At 46.1% G+C, this 20,181-nt stretch overlaps 1 protein-coding gene across 6 annotated transcripts in view; it reads left to right on the plus strand.

Annotated features, from left to right (window-relative positions):
- KIAA1217 (KIAA1217 ortholog) overlaps positions 1-20,181 on the plus strand; it is a 323,890-nt gene that overhangs the window by 278,081 nt on the left and 25,628 nt on the right. For all 6 annotated transcript variants that reach the window (XM_007445857.1, XM_007445860.1, XM_007445859.1 and 3 more), the window contains 5 exons: positions 520-686; positions 12,565-12,740; positions 16,712-16,842; positions 17,379-17,526; positions 19,940-20,179. In XM_007445857.1, the coding sequence (XP_007445919.1) occupies positions 520-686; positions 12,565-12,740; positions 16,712-16,842; positions 17,379-17,526; positions 19,940-20,179 (862 nt within the window). The remainder of the gene's footprint in view (positions 1-519; positions 687-12,564; positions 12,741-16,711; positions 16,843-17,378; positions 17,527-19,939; positions 20,180-20,181) is intronic.

Genomic DNA, 20,181 nt, shown 5'->3' on the forward strand with positions numbered 1-20,181 from the left:
CCACAAACCCTGTGCTGGCGCGCCCCCCCCCCCCCGCAAAAAAAATTATAGGTATTCACTATGCAAATTTTAAAATACAAAAAGTGGTGATATCAAAAATAGAAAACTCACAGAATACCACCAGCTAAAGTTACTGTTAACACTTTGTTATATGTACATCTGTCTTTTTTCTGTGCAAACCCGTGTGTTTAAAGAAGACACATGGATAGACAGACAGCTAGGTTCCTTAATATGGCATCATGCTGTACATACCGCTCTGTGATCTCCCTTCCTGTAGCACCAAACTTCTAGAACGTGACTCCTACAGACTACGCCCCGTAACACTGCATGCACGTTCCTTAATTTATTTAAATTCGATTCCCTCTTTTTGCCCTTTAGAGAACCAGTGTCATTTTTTACGATTCTTTTCATCATGAAGGAGATGGGCATTTTCAGAGTTACCAGTAGTCTGCTGGGATGGGACTTGCAGCTTAGACTTTCCTTCCTGGCATTCTCAGGGACTTTGCTCTTTTCTCCTAGGAACTCCCCCAGTTTCCGGTGGGAAGCCTCTTGGCGCCCTGGCGTCCTCGGGGCCACCCAGCCAGCTCCTGTCTGCTGGCACCTCCGCCACCCACATAAGCCTGCTCGACATGAAGAGGAGTGTGGCCGAACTCAGGCTCCAGCTGCAGCAGATGCGACAGCTCCAGGTACAGACCACGTTCCCTGTGGATGGTGTCCGCTGGCTTAATGGCCCACAGTCAGCTTCCTCCTCCTCCCATCCGCCTCCTTCCACATCCCTGGCCCCACGGCACCTTCTCGGGGTTCTTTCCACCATCCTTTCTGTGGATAACTGAGGACCAGGGTGCAGGTGCCATTCCGCAGTGGTCTTCTCTCCCACACACATGATCTTGGTCTAGAGCCTTCCACTGCAGTGGTAGTCTGTAGCCACTTCTCTAAGCTGGGTGTGCTTTTACCCTCGAAAAAGGCATTAAGCCTGTGCTTTTTGGAGAACTGAAAGCAGAAGAGCCCGTGGAGCGTTCTAACAGCCAGTTACGACTTCCTGCTTCACAGCGCTGTTCGCTCTTCCCCACTGGGCATGTGCAAAGGTGCTGCAGGCAGCTCAGGTGTTTTGCAAGGAGCTATGATGTATTTAGAAATAGGAGTTCAGACCGGAGGGTGAATTCATAAGGAAAAGGAGCCATCGTGGATGACTTGAGAAAAACATCTGCATTTTATTTGGGTAGTGTGTGTGCACCACAATATTCTCCTTATTCGTTCCCAATTGTTAGGAATATATGAACTACACAGGAATCAAAGGGCAGGGAAAAATGACCCTTCATGTCACGAGTCTTGGTGAACAAATCCCATAAATCTGACGAGGCAGGGCGATAAGGAACTGGGAGGGTGTATCTTTGTGAGATCATCTGTCTGCTCCACGGATGAGTCTCACACCTCTCTGCCCTTGGTGGCAGGTTGATGAATGTGCATGTAGGGCTGGCTTAGACTATACCCAGGTATCCTCCTGGACTTCGAGAAGCTCACAGTGCAAACGTTAGTAAAAGGCACATGTAGCCAGGGGCAGCCACACAGCTGTGGTGCCCTCAGTGGGGTGCAGGCTCCTGTGCTGGTGAGTCCAGGAAGGAAAGGGCTTCAAAGCACAGCTGCTTTCTCCCTTCAGCTCGCCGATGCACGAGTCCTGCATTTTCCACAGCCTGAGTAAAGCTTAGAAGATGATTTCCCCTTGCCCTCTACCTACTGGAGAACAAACAGGAGGGGACGGTAGCTTGAGAGCCTGCCTTGAGGTCCCATCACCGACCAGGCTGCTCTGCCTCTCAGGCAACGTCCCAGACTCCTGGACAGCCCATGCAAATTCACTTAAATCCTCTTCTGAATCGTGTCACTGGGGAAGTTCCCCATCCTTTACGTTCGCTTCTCCTTGCTTTGTGATTTTAAAGACACTTTGCAGTGAAATGAAGTGTACAGGTTGGGCTGAGGGTGCGTGCAGGGTGCCAAAATCCAGTGCCCACAGTATCTGGCGTTAACTTAAGTGACTGGACGAGGGACAGTGACAAGTTGGCCTCTCTAAAGGACAGTTGCCACTCAGCTCCAGGCAGCTCTTGACCTGGTAGAATGAGAGTCCATTGTTTCTAGATGTTACAGTATTTCAAGAGAATCTGGAGGTTTTATATAAAATACCTGTAGTCCTTCTAAAAATGTTGGAAGGTAATTTAAAAATCAGTTATTTCGTACTCTGCAGGCCAGATGACACATGGGCAGGCCAGAGAGGGTCTGTGGGCTCCCAGGTTCTTACCTGGGGGTTATGGAGGTTAAGCCCCCATCTTGCGCTGCATCTGCCTTTTAGTGCCACCTGCTGGTCATTTGGAAATTGTGCACTCCTAGTTGGACCTTCACAAGAAAAAAATTGCTAAATGCGTCCTGTGTATGGTAGTTCCTACTGCTTTCAAAAGTGAGCATCTGCTGGTTTGGGGCAGAGGTGGAATTGCCCTGAGGTGTGGCGAATTTGATACCTGGGCCGTGATGTGTGAGGCTGCAGCATCACCCTGCTGGTGGCCGGCAGTGTTTGGTCCTCTGGCCAGGAGGGAGGGCTCTCCCACAACTTGCCACTCCTTGTAACCCATGAACTGGGGAGGCTCAGTTGCAAAATCACAGCTTCTCAAACAAAGAGGTTCTATAGTCAAGTCCGGGACACTATCTTAAGCACGCAGTTTTCTTTATTGCCTCAGAGCTGCTCAGCTTTCCTGGCTTTCTGGGTAAAGGACACAGAGCAGGTGTGCTCTTGAGCTGAGACGCTGGTACAGTTCTAAAGCACAGGCACGTGGGGAAAGAGAAGCACTTTGTTTCCTAACCTGGATGCTCTTATTTCTACCTCGGTCTTGGCATCCCCCGTGCCCCCATCAGCTTTAAGGGGAGTCTATTTGAGACAAAACCAGTTTAGAATAATTAAGCTATCTCAGCACCAATCCCCCCTCAGCACATGTATTATACACGAAAAGTAACGTGCAACCCCCCAAAATGATTATAAGCCCAATAATGGAGCTATGATTAGAGAGCTCCGAAACTCCAGAACAGTCTCAAAAGAACAAAAATTGAATTAGAAATTCAAATTTTCTTTGAACTGTGTTATAAAATAGTGAAAATGAATGAAATCTGTTTGTGCCTGGCAGCCAGCTCCAGTAATTAGATAATTAAATCAATGGGAAAATCCTAGACTGTCAAGCATAGTCTATTTGAGCGTTTCATTTGCAGAACTGATGGATTATTCTCCAAAGCAGAAATTTGATGCAGGCACTGTGGGGTGTATAGATTTAAATAGGGCAAAAAGAATGTTGAGGGAGGTGAAGGAGCCTGAGAAAATGATCCAGAAAAACATGAAAACTTCGCTCCTGTCTTTCTGCTCACCAGTCTCGCGTGAGTTACCAGTCTCAGAGAACGGTTCTTAATCCTGGCTACCCATTAGAATCACCTGAGGCCTTTCACAGAAATATTGATACCCAAACACCCCTGCCAGAGTCTGACTTCATTGGTATGGATCAAAGGCCAAGCACTGGTGGTTCTAGAACGTTCCAGGGTGAGAACTACTGCTCTCAGCTATTATGAACTCTCAGTCCATTGAGGTGCCTTTTGGAAATTGAGATCTCAGCCAGCTATCACAAGGGGTGAAGCAGAAACACCCTGTAAGCATGAAAAACACACCCGGTGGCTTCAAAGCCCTGATTCTAAACAATGCGCCTCATTCCCAGTGGCTAATCAGACGTATTCTCTGCTTAGTCATAAACGATAAGAGCTGTATGGAACTTTTATACTGTGATGGTCCCACTCCCAGGTAAGGGCTGCACCTGCAGTTAGCTGGCAACAACGGAAAAAGAGACGGGAAGGTCTGGCACCTAATGTGCCCTTCAAAAGATGATTGTCTTTGTCTATTACCTTTTCTGGTATGATAGAGGAAAAAAAACCAAAAAGTGACGAGCTACATCTTTTTTCCAAAATGCCACAATACTTGGGTTTTACTAAGGTCATCCAGTATCCACAGAAGCGGCTGCAGTTCTGCCCCTCTTTGTGGGCTTGAGGGGAGAGAGAAATTTCCGGAAGAGTGGGTTCAAGTTCCTCGGGGGGCAGATGGGGCTTGGCCTCCTTCTCCAGTTCCCACAGTTTTTTTCTTTGTCCCTAATCTCTTCCTTGTGCTTCCCGATAAACAAAAAATTAGATTATTCTGAACTTGGTGTTCCATTTTTAAGACTACTGAGAATTTACTGTGTGTTCCCAAGAGAGGGAAGAGGTAAAACATCAACATAAAAAAGAAACATAGCAGGACACAGAGCCATTGTATTTGAAATGATATAATTCAGCACAGTTATCTTAAGGTGTCTTGTTATAAGATAGTGCCTCATAAAAATGTGCCAGAGTCTCATTTATCTCCTGACATTCAAAATAACGGTCATGGGAATGTGTGTCCCTGAGAAAAGCACTCGAGAGGTTGGCCCATGCTGAGCAGGCCTATTTCTCCCCACCAGGCAGAAATAATAAATGGAACTAGCACAGGAGTTGATAATCAGGCTGCCATACAATGTATCAAGCCCTAGATAGACCTGCACACAGAGGCTGTCTAAGATGGGGCAACACCTCCTAGATAACATGTGCTTGTGACGAGGCATCCTATACCTGGTTCCCTACAGCCTGGGGAGCTAACCTGGGTGGTCAGGAGTCATTCTGGGGTCTGGCTGTTACGAAACTTCCTGATCTGTTGTACAGCCACTGTTTACTGTCACTGCTGGACAGCAAAATCAGTTCAGTTAAACAACACTGTTGGCAAGACTGATGGTCTTAAATTTTACCTGAGAAATCAAGATGAGTATGTGAGGTACATGGCCACTTTGAGGTGGGTGGAATTAGGTTTAGGCAGTTTCCTAGCTTCTCAGTGAAGCTGATATGGGTAACGTATTTGGTCCACTTAAATTTTTAATAGCAAAGAGCGTTACTTCGGTCTATTTTTATAAAAACGTCAAGGCACAGAATAAACTGAAGTTTCCAGAGATGAAGGGATAACTACAACTCTGCTTGCCTTCCTACTGTTGACAGCTAGGACACTGAAAAATAAATAAATGTGTGAAACAACTCTATTCAGACATTGGACAACAGACAACACAGGAGTGTGATCCTTAGGAGAATGGAAGGAAAGGAGGTGAAACCTATAACTTGCTCAGCTTTCTGTCTGGGGACACTTTTTAGATTGTGACGCAGAGAGGGATAACCCAAACAGAGCACTGACCATCCAACTGAGTTGAGGGTAAAGAGCTGAAGCAGCTAGAAGTTGTGGAGCAAAGTACCAAATGAAAGGAAGGTCTGTGGAGAAAGAATTATGTAAACCTGTGGATGTGTTGTCTACTAGTAATCCAAGCATGTGTATTGTGAAAGACCACTAAGCCAGACAGAAAGTGGGAGGCTGTACGCCAGAGATTTCCCAGAGCTCACACAGGGAGATGTTTATGTCTTAACCAGCAGGCACAAAGAGGTTTTATTAATCACCTGGGGCATTCAGTAGCAATCAGAGAAAGGCCATGCTTCAGTCTTAAGACTAAACTAGCCCTAGAGTAAAGGCTACCCTAGATTCACCCTGACAAAGCTTAAACACAGGCTTCTAAAGAAAAAAATGGTCCACAGGGAACTAAACTGTCTGCCAAAGGAAGTCTAACATCTGTAAAGGAAAACAACAAAACCCAGAACTCCATGTCCAGCATTCAATCCAAAGTTACTAGACAGGTGATGTTGCTGAGAAATGTGACCCATAAGCTTAAGAAAAATGTCAGTGGAAACCAATCAGAAATGACAGGGATAATGAGGTCATCAGCAAGGACTTTAAAACAGCTATGATAATCATTCTCAAGGATTCAAAGAAAAACATGAACACAATGAGACCAAAAAAAAAAATGGTAGATATTTTAAAACTCTAAGTAAAACTTTCAAGAGCTGAAAAACACAATATCTCAACAGACTTAATAGAAGATTAGTCACTGCTGAAACGAAATATCAGTCAGCTTGAAACGATAGCAATGGAAATGTCCAAACTGAAGGACAGAGAAGAAAAAGTCTGAAGAAAATGAACTGAAACTTAATGGTTCTTGGGGCAATATTAAGTGGTCAAGGGGGAAGAGAAAATTACTGGAAGAAACAATGGCTGAAATTTTTCCAAATTTGATGAAAGCTGTAAATCTACAGACCAAAAAACTTAATAAGCTCCTAAAAGGATAAGCACAAATGTAACCATACCAAAAGCAAATTGCTAAAAACCAAGAATAAAGAGAGAAACCTTAAAAGCAGCCAGGGGGAGGTGGAGGACACATTACCTACAGGGAAACATAAATAAGAACACTGACTTCTCAGAGACAAAAGTTAAGTCAAAAAACAATGGAATCACATCCTTAAAGTACTGAAAGTAAAAAACTCCTTCAGAAAATAGAGGACACTTCCCAACTCATTTTACGAAGGCAGATTACACTAAGAGCAAAACCAGTCAAAGATATTATAAGAAAAGAAAACCACGGACCAATATGCCTCATGAAAATATATGTAACAAATCCTTAACAAAATATGAGCAAGTGAATCCAGCAATATATAAAAAGGATAATACATTATCCTGGATTTTATCCCAGGAGTCCAAGATTGTTTTAATATGAAAAAAAATGAGTCAATGTATTTGACCTTTTAGCAGAATAAAGAAGACAATCATATCATTTCAGTAAGTGCAGGAAAAAACGTGACAAAATTCAATACCGATGATAAAAGCACTCAGCGCTCTTGGAGTAGAAGGAAACTTTCTTAACCTGATAAAGGATGTCTGAAAATCCTACAGAAAACATTATAGTTAGTGGTGAAACACTATCACATTCTCCATAAAATCGGGACCAAGGCCAAAGAAGCCTCCTCTCACTTCTGTTTAACTCTGTACTGAATATCCTAGCAAGTGCAGTAGGGCTGGAAAAAGAAAACGAAGGCACGTGGATGGGAAAGTTAAAACTATAATTGGCATTACTCAGAAATCACAATCATGATTGTATAATATCAAATCAAAAAAGAGGGAGGGGGCTTCCCTGGTGGCGCAGTGGTTGAGAGTCCGCCTGCCGATGCAGGGGACACGGGTTCGTGCCCCGGTCCGGGAAGATCCCACATGCCGTGGAGAGTCTAAGCCCGTGAGCCATGGCCACTGAGCCTGTGCGTCTGGAGCCTGTGCTCCGCAACGGGAGAGGCCACAACAGTGAGAGGCCCATGTACAGCAAAAAAAAAAAAAAGAAGATGCTTCCAGGGCCTTCCCTGGTGGTGCAGTGGTTAAGAATCCGCCTGCCAATGCAGGGGACACGGGTTCGAGCCCTGGTCCAGGAAGATCCCACATGCTGCAGAGCAACTAAGCCCGTGCGCCACAATTACTGAGGCTGTGCTCTAGAGCCTGCGAGCCACAACTACTGAGCCCACGTGCCACAACTACTGAAGCCCGCGTGCCTAGAGCCCATGCTCCACAAGAGAAGCCACCGCAATGAGAAGCCCACACTGCACAGCAATGAAGAGTAGCCCCTGCTCGCCGCAACTAGAGAAAGCCCATGTGCAGCAACGAAGACCCAACGCAGCCAAAAATAAATTTGAAAAAAAGATGCTTCCAGAAATAAGTGAATATAAACGAGATCACCAGAATCAAGTCAATATGTAAAAACACTAAAATGTTAGTACATGCAACGTACTAAATGCATACAATAGAATGCCACTCAGCCTGGAAAATAATGAACTACTAAAACTCTCAACAGCATGGCTGGATCTCAAAAACAATATCCTGAAGGAAAGAAGCCAGACACAAAAAATTTCATAGTGTACAATTCCATTTGCATGACATTGTAGAACAGGAAAAACTAACCTAGAGGGACAAAACGCACATCGGTGGCCTTGAGCTGGGGGTTAGGAGGTTGCGTGCAGAGTGCCATGAAGGAAGTTTCTAGGGTGAGAACAAATGTTGTCTCCCTTTTTAGTGGTGCTTCCATCAGTGTATACATTTGTCAAAACTCATTGACCTGTGCACTTAAAATGGGTATATTTTCTAGTTTGTAAACTATACCTTAAATAGAGTTTTATTAAGTTAACTGGAATTCAGAATCCCTGCTAAGCAAAACTAAATGTCATGGGGTTTTTTTGTTTTTTTGTGGGTTGGGGGTGGGGGTGTTTGCGGTACGCAGGCCTCCCACTGTTGTGGCCTCTCCCGTTGCAGAGCACAGGCTCCGGGCGTGCAGGTTCAGCGGCCATGGCTCACAGGCCCAGCCGCTCCGCGGCATGTGGGATCCTCCCGGACCGGGGCACGAACCCCCAACCGCTGCGCCACCAGGGAAGCCCTAAATGTCATGTTTTAAAGTGCTGGTGACTAGTTTATCCGAAGCATTTAGTGAGAGATGTTGGCACACTCCCTGTCCTCAGCACTGTGTTTTACACATGCTGCAAGTCCTAGAGACAGTGGTAAGGACTCCAGGCAGGGAGGGCAGGGGACCAGGGGACAGTGGCAAGAGAACCTGTGTACGTCTTTATTCCTTCATGATTAACTCATTGTTGCCCATGTGCCAGCCAGTGTGCTATGGGAATTCCCTGTTTAGTCTCTCTCTAGCTGGCTCCAGGAAGCCCCTCTTTCTGAGAAGGAAAATCATAGAGCCTGGAACTCGAGGCAAGCCTCTCCTTGCCTCCGCTTTGAGTGTAATAATGTGAGTGTGATCTGACCCCGTTACCAGTTGAATAATTTGAATGTTACATGCAGTTGTGTTCTTCTGATATGGCTGTAGGCATCTCAGAAATGTTATACATATGATCCGCAGTTGATTGAGCCTGCGGATGCAGAAGCGTGACTATGGAGGGTGGGCTATAAAGTTATACCCGGATTGTTGATTGCGTGGAGGGTAGGCACCCCACCCCTGCGTTGTTCAAGGGTCAAGCGTATTGTCATTTATACCTCATATATGTGTTGGGTACCTACTGTGTGCCAGAAACTGCTTGCGGCTGGGAATAAAGCAGACATTGCTATGTCGTACTGCGTCTAGCAGATGGCGATTGGAAACTTACTGGGTCGAATTTGAAAGACCCAGTCCTCATGCTGATTCTGCCCCCCTCAACTGCTGAGTGACTCTTAACAAGTATCCTAAGTTCTCAGGGCCTCACTTCTCCCATCTTTCAAATTTTAAGAATTTGAAATATTCTAGCAATAATTTCTGGCTTTATAGCCACTGTCAATATCCACGGCTGATTGGACCATAACTTCATTGGAGCTTGTCTGTGAGACTTGGGCAGGAGGGTTAGGTGCAGAGGGCCGTGCCACACAGCGCATGGCACAGTGACGTCATCTGTCCATTCCTGAGCCCTTTTCTTAGACCACAGTGCTCACCCTTGGTGGCACATCAGAATCATCTAAGGGGTTTAAAAAATTCTCAGTGCCAAGGCTGCATCTCAGACCAGTTAGAATCTTTCAGGGACGGACCTCGGCATCAGTCCTTTTTGGACACATTTAATTGTCTTCTTATTTGTGCCTTACGTATCCATTACGATTCACCCTCAACCCCCAAAGGAAATAGGTCTGTGGGATCTGACACATGGCATTGAACTTGAGCGTACCGTTTTGATAACAGTTTATGTTACTGTGTGTGTTTAACAACTGCAGTCAGAGCAAGCCAGGGCATCAGCACTGAGCTCAAGGCATAGCTGAGCCCATGGGTCACCCCACATTTCTACCATCCGGGAAAGAATTTTGGATACTCCATTGTCTGTTATTACCAACATTATTGCTTAACTCAATTCACGCATTCAACAAATATTTATCAAATGCCTGCCACGTGCCAGGCACTTGTGTCCTGGAGACTCTGTGGAGAGCAGAAATTAACCAGGTAGAGGGAGTAGCACATGCAAAGTCCCCGTGGCAGAAAGGAGGTTGGGCAATCAGAAGAACTGAAAGGATGGTCCTGTGGCTAGAGCAGAGAAAGTGCCAGCTGCACACAGTGCAAGGAGGCTGGCGATGTGGGAAAGTGCCAGCCTGCCCTACACCTTGTGGCCAGAGCTGTAGCTGCAGAGAGCATGGGGGGAAGTCGCCGTCTGTGCATCGTCTCCAAACGTGTTGCCTTTCAGCAGTAGACTGACTGTTTTTAAGACCTTAATAAAAAGATATTATTAGCAAGAGCAGTGTGAGACCACGATCATGAGTCATACAGAGGAGGTAACCCAAGGGCAGCACATTTTTATTTGGTTCCCTCCCAGACAGACCAGCAGGTCCCGCCCCCAGGGTGATGCCCCCTGATAACAACAGGTCATCTGCACCGAGAGCTCGGTTTGTGCCAGGCATGACTGCAAGCACTTTACTGCCTCTCGAAGCTCCATTACCAGTCTGTGAGATATGAACTATTACTATCCCTTTTTTTTGTTTTGGAGAGACACAAGGAGATTAATACAGTAAGTCCCCTATATAAGAACGCATTTCATTCCAAGAGTGCGTTCCTAAGTCCAATTTGTTTGTAAGTCCAAGAAAGTTAGTCTAGGTACCCAACTAACACAATCGGCTATATAATACTGTACTATAATAGGTTTATAATACATTTCACACAGGTAATACATAAAAAACAAAACAAAAAATTTTTTTTTTTTTTGCGCTACGCGGGCCTCTCACTGCTGTGGCCTCTCCCATTGCGGAGCACAGGCTCCGGACACGCAGGCTCAGCGGCCATGGCTCACGGGCCCAGCCACTCCGCGGCATGTGGGATCTTCCCGAAACGGGGCACGAACCCGCGTCTCCTGCATCGGCAGGCGGACTCTCAAGCACTGCGCCGCCAGGGAAGCCCAAGAAAACATTTTTAATCTTACAGTACAGTACCTTGAAAAGTACAGTAGTCCAGTACAACAGTTGGCATACAGGGGCACGTCCTCATCTTTGAAAGTTCACAACTTGAAGATCTGTGTGTAGGGGACTTACTGTAATATAATCGCACTAATTTCCCACTAAGTGGGAAAACTCGGAAATGAACCCAGGCAGGCAGTCAGTCTCTGGATGTGGCCAGTTGATCGTGGTGCCATGTTGATGTTCGAACATGATGGTGGTTTTGCTTGAGTGGTTCACGTTGAAACGTTTTATTTTATTCAGAGAAAATGGAAGCCATGATGAGGTTTCAAGCAGGTGGTCGGTAACACGGTCAGATGGTATTTCTGCTCTGTTTGCACAGATGATGGGCAGTTGACAGAGGCATCATTATTCCTGTGAGGTGATACACAGTGCATGAAACCAGAAAACGAAGAAAACAATAACAGCTAATTGAAATTTCAGGGGAACTTTAGGTAATATAATAGGTGTAATATAATTACTGGTTTTGAGGCTGATTGAATGAACTCACTTGATGTACGTGCTGTCAGAAAATTGTCCTGCCCCAGGAAAGCACTTAATGCCTTGTTGGAAACAGGACTCAAGTGTTTGGCTAGATTGTTGTGAAGCCTGGATTCAAACTCACACATCCTGTAGTCTGGGGTGAGAAACAAGAGTGCTCTGGAAACTACATGGAAAATTATATGGAAATTGTGGTCTTATGTATTCAAGCAAGCTACGTATAATCCAGGGAAATTAGTTAATTGCCAAGAGCCTTGGGCTCGTCTGGAAATTATCATTGCCACCGTCAACATCAAGTTCTGTGTTTTGGGAGTTTTTTATTTTATTTTTTTATTGAAATATAGTTGATTTACAGTGTTGTGCCCATCTCTGCTGTACAGCAAAGCGACTCACTTATACACACACACACATTCTTTTTTTAATATATTCTTTTCCATTATGATTTATCACAGGATATTGAATATAGTTCCCTGTGCTATACAGTAGGACCTTGTTGTTTATCCATCCTATATATAATATTGAATAGTTTACATCTACTAATCCCCAACCCCCAGTCCTTCCCTCTGCCACATCCTCAAGTACTGTGTTTTGATGGTCTGATTACAGGGCATTTGGTCCATGGACCCATTAACAAGAGGGACACAGATTCTCTTTTAACTGATACACTGAAATAGTCCACACTCTAATCAACTTTCGTTGAGTACCTTTCTGTACCAAACAGTATCTCATTTAATTTTCAGAACTAGCCCTGGCAAAGGAAGTGAATCTCCATCCTTAGAGATAAGGAGTGTGCCCAAAGTCTCTCGGTGCATCCGGGAGAGGGTTTAGGGTTTGATCCAAAGTCAGCTTGTCTCCAGAGCTGGTACTCTTGGCTCTCCCTAGGAAAACATGTCAGTGAGACTTTACACCCATTGCCAGGATGCACTACCAGCATATAGAAAGGACCCTATTTTTTTGGCAGACAGGGACGTGGAAGTCTGGTTGTCAGTTGGCTGCTAAAACTCGGACGTTGGCTGAAGCCGCAACATTATATACGGTCTGTGCTCCCTTCCCTCTCTCACTGAAATAAAGAGAGATTCAGCTGTGGGGCTGTTTATCCAAACCCGCACGTGGAGCCTGTCAGGCAGCTCCGGCACCCCCGTGGCAGCCCTCAGAGCCAACGGAGGGTGGTTTCTTTTGTCCAACAGCTGCAGAACCAGGAGCTGCTCAGGGCGATGATGAGGAAGGCTGAGCAGGAAATCAGCAGCAAAGTGATTGAAACGTTGAAGAGACTGGAGGACCCTGTGCAGCGACAGCGGGTCCTGGTGGAACAGGAGAGGCAGAAATACCTGCACGAAGAGGAAAAGGTCGTCCGGAAGTTGTGGTGAGTGCGGTCCCTTGTTGCGTGCTTAGCTGCTCAACCTGGAAGGCAAGCCCGTCTTTGCCAAGGAGGAGGCCCTTCCTAGACAGTGTTGTGAGCCTCTTTCTTTATTGAGCACCTACTGTGTACAGTTAGAGTTCTCCTGGTTCTGGGTATCCATGGACACTTAGCTAGTGCCCCTCCATCCAGGCCCAGGAAATTCAACAGTCCTTGGGAGTCTGAGCTAGTCTTTTTGAAGCCGGAGCATCACACTGTTCTATAGGGCTTGGCAACGCCTAAAATTAAAAGGAGCTAGTGGCACAATCCAATGATAAATGGGAAGTCTGCATTTAATCTCAATAAATTAAAACTAATAGCCAAAATAACACAGCGCCAAAGTTATCCTCCTATTATTCAACGGTAGTTAAAATCACAAAAGAAGAATTTAAATGTAAAGTATGCCTGATCCAGAATGAAAGATGCTTCCTTGAATGTTACCCATCTTCTGTGAGGTTCTTATTGAAAGCATCCATCAAGTCCCACTGTTGAAATGAGCAGAGTTTTATTACGCCCCAGTCACTGGGGCAGGCCCATCTTTTACGTTAATGTATGTTTTGTTATGCGATGAAGATTTATCATAGAACAGTTTCACCTTTTAGTATAATGAATAATCATTTGCGTGGGTTCTTCTAGTGTTGGTATTTTTTTTTGAGTTTCATAAAGCCTTTTTTTAAAATTATTTTTTAAATGTTTTATACAGTTCTTAAAGGTTATACTCCATTTATAGTTATTACAAAATATTGGCTTTATTCCCCATGTTGTGCAGTACATCCTTGTACCCTGTCTTTCACCCACTAGTTTGTACCTCTTACTCCCCGACCCTTACATTCCCCCCTCCCCCCCTCACTGGTAACCACTAGTTTGTTCTCTGTATCTGTGAGTCTGTTTCTTTTCTGTTATATCCACTAGTTAGTTGTATTTTTTTAGATTCCACCTGTAAGTGATATCATACAGTACTTGTCTTTCTCTGACTTGTTTCACTTAGCATAATGCCCTCCAAGTCCATCCATGTTGCTGCAAGTGGCAAAATTTTCATTCTTTTTTATGGCTGAGTAGTATTCCATTGTATATAGGTAATTCTCTTGTTTCTTGGAAAGCTTAAACCTCCCAAAATGGGACTGTAAGGGAGCAGATTCCAAATTCTTTTCATGACCAGAATCACCAGAAGCCTACAACATGATGGAGAGTACTATGCTCTATCACCTATTTGATATTTGAGCTGTAGCTTATGTCACCTCAGATGCCAACCCAATGTGCCTGATTAAAATTAGAATACCCCTCTCAGTAGCAGTCTAGAGGAAGAAATCAGTTTGAGTTATTATTTTCCTGAAGAAGAAAATTTGACAGCTGTGCATCATCTCAAGAGTAGCCTCTGGGGCTTCCCCGGTGGCGCAGTGGTTGAGAGTCCACCTGCCGATGCAGGGGACACAGGTTCGTGCCCCGGTCCGGGAAGATCCCACATGCCGTGGAGCGGCTGGGCCCGTGAGCCATGGCCGCTGGGCCTGCGCGTCTAGAGCCTGTGCTCCACAACGGGAGAGGCCACAACAGTGAGAGGCCCATGTACCGCAAAAAAAAAAAAAAAAGAGTAGCCTCTAAATTTTTATTTAGTTCATGCCTTTATAGACAGACAGTTAATCACCCACCATGAGGTAAAAAGGCTATTATTATTTGTCTGAAACATTTCTGTAACAGCCCGATTGTCTACAACTACATCTCAGGGTTCTTCTTGAAAAGTTCTTTTAAAAAACATAGCCTTTTAATATTTTTATAGAATTGCCAATTAAATTATTTTTCCTTCCAGCTTGAGTTGTGATTGTCATATATCACTGTAAGAGTTTAAGTACAGCGTAATGATTTGACTTACACACATCTTGAAACTATGGCCACAGTAAGTTGAGTGAACATCCATCATCTCATAAAGATACAAAATTAAAGAAATAGAAAATTTTTTTCCTTCTGATAAGAACTCAGGATTTCCTCTCTTAACAGTTTTCATATATAACCTACATCAGTGCTAATTATATTTATCGTGTTGTACATTACACCCCCGGATACTTATTTATCTTATAACTGGAAGTTTGTACTTTTCTCAACCTGCTGCCTACCCGAGGACACTCAAGGCTCTGGCAGTGGACTAGATGTTCGCTTACTGCCACCTAGTGGTTCTTCAAATCAAAGCTCTTTTCCTGTTTCTTTAAGAGGGGTTTTTCTATTGTTGGATTTACAGGCAAACTGCAAGGATGCACCCCATCTAGGGTGGGGTTATTAATGGGCTGAGGCGACAGGATGTTATTATTGGTGTGTTTGTCTGTTGAAGTAGGAGACCTTAATTTAGTTCTGTTGGAACTGGCAGTACCCTAAGAGGTGTGTGTAAGTGTGTGCACACACACCCCAGAAATCAGATCTGTGATCATTTCTTCTCTCTGTAGCCTGGAGAGGACGCTCAATCCTTATTGACAGGACAATTGGTATAAAGCAGAGGTTCTCGGTCAGGGGCAAGTTCGTTCCCCTCCCCTTCCCTAAAGACATTTAACAGTGCCTGCCGACATTCTTGTTTGTCACAAGTAGGGGAGGTTGCTACTGGCATCTATCATCAGTGGGTGTTGAATTCTGTCAAAAGCTTTTTCTGCATGTATTGAGATGATCATATGTTTTTATTCTTCAATTTGTTAATGTGGTGTGTCACACTGATTGATGTGTGGATATTGAAGAATCCTTGCATCCGTGGGAGACATTCCACTTGATCATGGTGTGTGATCCTTTTAATGTGCTGTTGGATTTTGCTAGTTTTTTGTTTGCTAGTATTTTGCTGAGGATTTTTACGTCTGTGTTCATCAGTGTTGTAATTTTCTTTTTTGTGGTCTCTTTGCCTGGATTTGGTAGCAGGGTAATGGTGGCCTCGTAGAATGAGTCTGGGAGTGTTCCTTCCTCTGCAGTTTTTGAAATAGTTTCAGAAGGATAGGTGTTCGCTCTTCTCTAAATGTTTGATAGAATTCGCCTGTGAAGCCATCTGGTCCTGGACTTTTGTTTGTTGGAAGATTTTTTTTTTTTTTTTTTCCTTGCGTTATGCGGGCCTCTCACTGTTGTGGCCTCTCCCATTTGCGGAGCACAGGCTCCGGACGCGCAGGCCCAGCGGCCATGGCTCACGGGCCCAGCCGCTCCGCGGCATGTGGGATCCTCCCGAAACGGGGCACGAACCTGCGTCTCCTGCATCGGCAGGCGGACTCTCAAGCACTGCGCCACCAGGGAAGCCCATTGGAAGATTTTTAATCACAGATTCCATTTCAGTGCTTGTGATTGGTCTGTTCATATTTTCTGTTTCTTCCTGGTTCAGTCTTGGAAGGTTGTACCTTTGTAAGAATTTGTCCACCTCTTCTAGGTTGTCCAGTTTGTCGGCATATAGTTGCTGCTCCTGGCATCTAGTGTGTCGAGGCCAGGGGCGCTGCTAAACATGCTACAGTGCACAGGACAGGCCCCCCACACACACACAGAAAAGAATTACCTGACCCCAAAGGCCAAGTGCCAGGGTTGAGAAGCCGGACCTAAAGCCATCCGGGCTCCTCCTTTTGCCCCCTCCGTCCCTCTTTCTCCTCTGTCACATCGCAGAGTGCACACACCCTCCCTTAGTTGGCATCAGCAACACTGAAAACGAAGAGTGGGTCCTTGGTCAGCCAGGCGGACAACCTGGGCCTCCCCGTGGACAGCCCCGGGAAAACGGCCTTGCACCTGCCTCATACCTCAGCAGAATATCTTAAGCCAAACCAAGCTACTCCTGTACCAGCTGCTTCCATCGCCTCCGTGGGCGTGGAGGGAGCGGCCAGGACGCGGTGCAGGAGGGGAGGCCAGGCGGTGAGGCTCAGAGGTCCCTCTGCTCCTGCACTGTCCTTACTGAAGGCCCCAGCGTTCACTCCATCTGTGGTTTTCGCTCCCCCCAGTGACCTGGAAGACTTTGTTGAAGATTTAAAGAAGGACTCTGCCTTGGCCAGCCGCATGGTTACTCTAAAAGATGTGGAAGACGGGGCTTTCCTCCTGCACCAGGTGGGAGAGGCAGTAGCTTCCCTGAAAGGTGAGTGTCCTCCTTGTGGGGGGGGGAAGTCTGAAGCCTGTTTCCTGGGGTGTTTGAAAATCCATCAGACAGTGAAGGATTCATTCGTGCACATGGGCAGGTACTCATCCAACACCTCCGTGTGCCAGGCACTGTTCTGGGCACTTGGGATACATCACTGAACAAAACACGCGAGCATCCCTGTCTTCTAGGAGCTGATATTTTAGTGGTGGCTGTAATATTTAGGACTGAATGACTCTTAAGAACCATCTCTCTTCTCTGGACTCTTAACAGTGCACCAGGCACCTGTACCAAATTCATTAAACACAACCCAAGGGCCGCGTGAGCTTATCCCAGACATACAGGCAGGAAATGACAGCCTGGGGGCTCTGCCTCGGCCCAGGTCACACTGGGCCCAGCTCGGCCTCAAGGCACGTGAGCTGCCCTGTGGTGGGTGAACCCCACGCTTCTCAACCCTGTCCCGAGTCGGGGCTCGGGACAGGGGGCTTGCTGCTCTGGCTTTTTCCTACAGCTCACCAGCTGCTCTTGGCCCGCAGGAGAATTTCCAACCTTACAAAACAAGATGCGAGCCATCCTGCGCATAGAAGTGGAGGCCGTGCGGTTTCTGAAGGAGGAGCCGCACAGGCTGGACAGTCTCCTGCAGAGAGTGCGCGGCATGACCGACGCCCTGACCATGCTGCGCAGGTGACCGCGGCTTCCTGGGCTGGCGGGGGGCGGGGCTGGGGTGAGAACTGATAGTTTGACACCAGACTTCTTGTTGGTTCAGATCTCACAGCCAGGCAGTCAGCTGTATTTGGACATTGTCTGCTCCAGCCCTGGTGGTGGTAGGTGTCAAGAATATAATAATAAACCAAAAACAGGACCCCTGCCCTTATAAAACTTCCTTTCCCACGTGGGAGACAGACAGGACTACCACACATGAACCACTTCCCAGTAGTGGCAGTCCTGAATTTTCCTTTTTTTTAAGTAGAACTTGGAAATTACAGAGATGTTAGTTACCCTTTAGATCTTGGACCAGATTTGAGAGCAGGTCACAAGCAGAATATAAATTATTGGGAGAATTGGTTTGTAGGAGAAATATGTTAAATGTGCAGTTGACTTTTAAATGAATTATTAACTATAAGGGAGCAAGTGACCTCAAAAAGAACCTCTTTTGAGATGCTAAGACTACAGAGTGCACTATAATCACCTGTGTAAGTTCCAGGATGCCAAAAATAATCTGAATTAAAACAACAATGGCCTCTTCCTGCAGAGACCTCATCTGCCTGGGTACAGGAAGAAATTGTACCTGAATTGCATTTTCTCATAGGTTCACTCATTTTAAATGGCCAGAGTGAACTTTTTCTTCCAGTAGGATAAAAATATGTTCAAAGAATTCTTAATTAAGCTCTTACCTAAATGTGGTAACCCACCCACAAAGCCTAAAACAAACCGTCCTTATTAAGTGTTTAAAGAGGGAGCAGGCTGGCTGGCTGGTAACGTTGCCCACCCTCCCTTCTCTTCCCTGAAAAACAATTTTTTTTAGAGCCAGCACAGATGAAGCTCAGTGTAAAAGATGGGATTGTGTGTCTTGAATGTTATAGGACTTTTTGTCCCATAAATGCTCAGTGGTGGGAATGGTAGATCAAGCCAGTTAAGTAACTTTAACAATAAAAATAGAAGAAATATTAGCTGCCACCAAGCTGCTCATCACAGGCCTTTATACTATGAATCTTTTCTTGGTATCTTTCCTATATAACATGCTGTACTCAGCACTGTGGAAGACACAAGAAGGAAGGTAGGAATATGCACGACCCCAAGGACAGGCACATGTCCTGGCGCCTGATAGAGAAGACAGAGCGGGTGACAGTCACAGTTCAGAGCAACTTAGTGGCTTGGGAAGATGCTGAAGGGATCTGGTACGTGTTGAATTTGAGGTGCTGGAAGGATAGCAAAACAGAGCTGCCCATGAGGCGCTTAGAATGTGGGCCGAAGTTCAAGAGGCAGAGTTAAGGGAGTCCCTGCCTAACTCGGGGGGAGAGGAGAGGTTTAGAGGTGGAAGTCGCCTTCATGAAGACGATTGCTGGAAATGGCAGCGATGGCTATGATAGAATGAGGAGGAAAGGAGGAAAGAGACCCTTAGGGATTTGGGATTGAAGGGACGGGGGGTAGGTAAAGAGCAAAAAGAAACAAGTGAATAGAAAAGGAGAGTCGTAGAAAGCAATGTCTTCTTTCCAATCAAAAAAAAAAAGAGCATTTTCCTAAGAAGGGAATGAGGGACTAATTAAAAATTATGGGTCGAGTGCCATGTGTGACAAAGTCTTCCATGTAACTACATTGGTCGTAGCACCCAGCCCTGAGGAAGACATTGAACAGCACTGTCACCGTCACTATTATAATCTCCAGGAAAGTATCTGAGGCTCACCAAGGTGAAGTTCCCGGCATTATAGAGCTAGAACATGGCAGAACTGATACTCAAACACAAGCCCGTCTGACCCCGAAGGTCATATCTTTTCCGCTGGACCATGGGTGGAGGTGGACAGACAGAATCAAATGACCCCGCCCCCCAAGCAGAGGAGGACTAACCCGGCGGTTAGATTCGAAGTCACTCAAGTCCAGGTGGGGCAGCCAGATGGCACCAGGCTGAGCTGTAGGAAGAGCAAAGCAAAAGGAACTGGCATATAAACCACCCTCCCAAGACGCGGAGCAGTGAAAGGAGGAGAGAATGGAGGGTTTAGGAAGCTTTGGGTTAGAACCGAGCATCTATGAGAGCTGCCCAGGCCTGGATCGGGTGCAGGAGTTACTGTTAGAATCATGTGCCCACTTGATGTCACCACCCCCCAAACAGTGACAGGATTGCGTCAGTCTGGACACAACAGTGCACGTGGAAAGGGAAAGACCATGTCCTGAGGGAAAAAGTAGGAAAGCAGCTGCCGTAGATAACTAGGAGGCAGTTAGGGTGCTATGGGAACCCTCAACTCTAAGCTGCTACTCTGGGTTTATTTTGCAACACAATCTTGCCTGGCTTTGGGATGACACAGCACTCAAGCGTATCATACAACTAAAATGCACGTTACCTAGTTCACCAGTTCATGCTGCTGTGCGTGGTTTCTCCCAGGCATGTCACTGATGGGCTCTTGAAAGGCACAGATGCAGCCCAGGCCGCACAGTATGTCGTGACGGAAAAGGCCACGGCCGTAGAAGTCCTGAAGGCCCAGGAGGAGGCTCCCCGCGCCTCGGGCCAGCCCCTCCCCGGTGCGGGCGTCCCCGGCGACGTGAAGTCGGAAGTGGTGCCCTTGACGGTTCACCACGCCCAGAGCTCTCCTGTGGTCATCCAGCCGTCCCAGCTCTCCTCTGCGC

This window comes from Lipotes vexillifer, unplaced genomic scaffold (genome assembly GCF_000442215.2).
Source record: "Lipotes vexillifer unplaced genomic scaffold, Lipotes_vexillifer_v1.1 scaffold738, whole genome shotgun sequence".
In the NCBI taxonomy this organism is placed as follows: domain Eukaryota; kingdom Metazoa; phylum Chordata; class Mammalia; order Artiodactyla; family Lipotidae; genus Lipotes; species Lipotes vexillifer.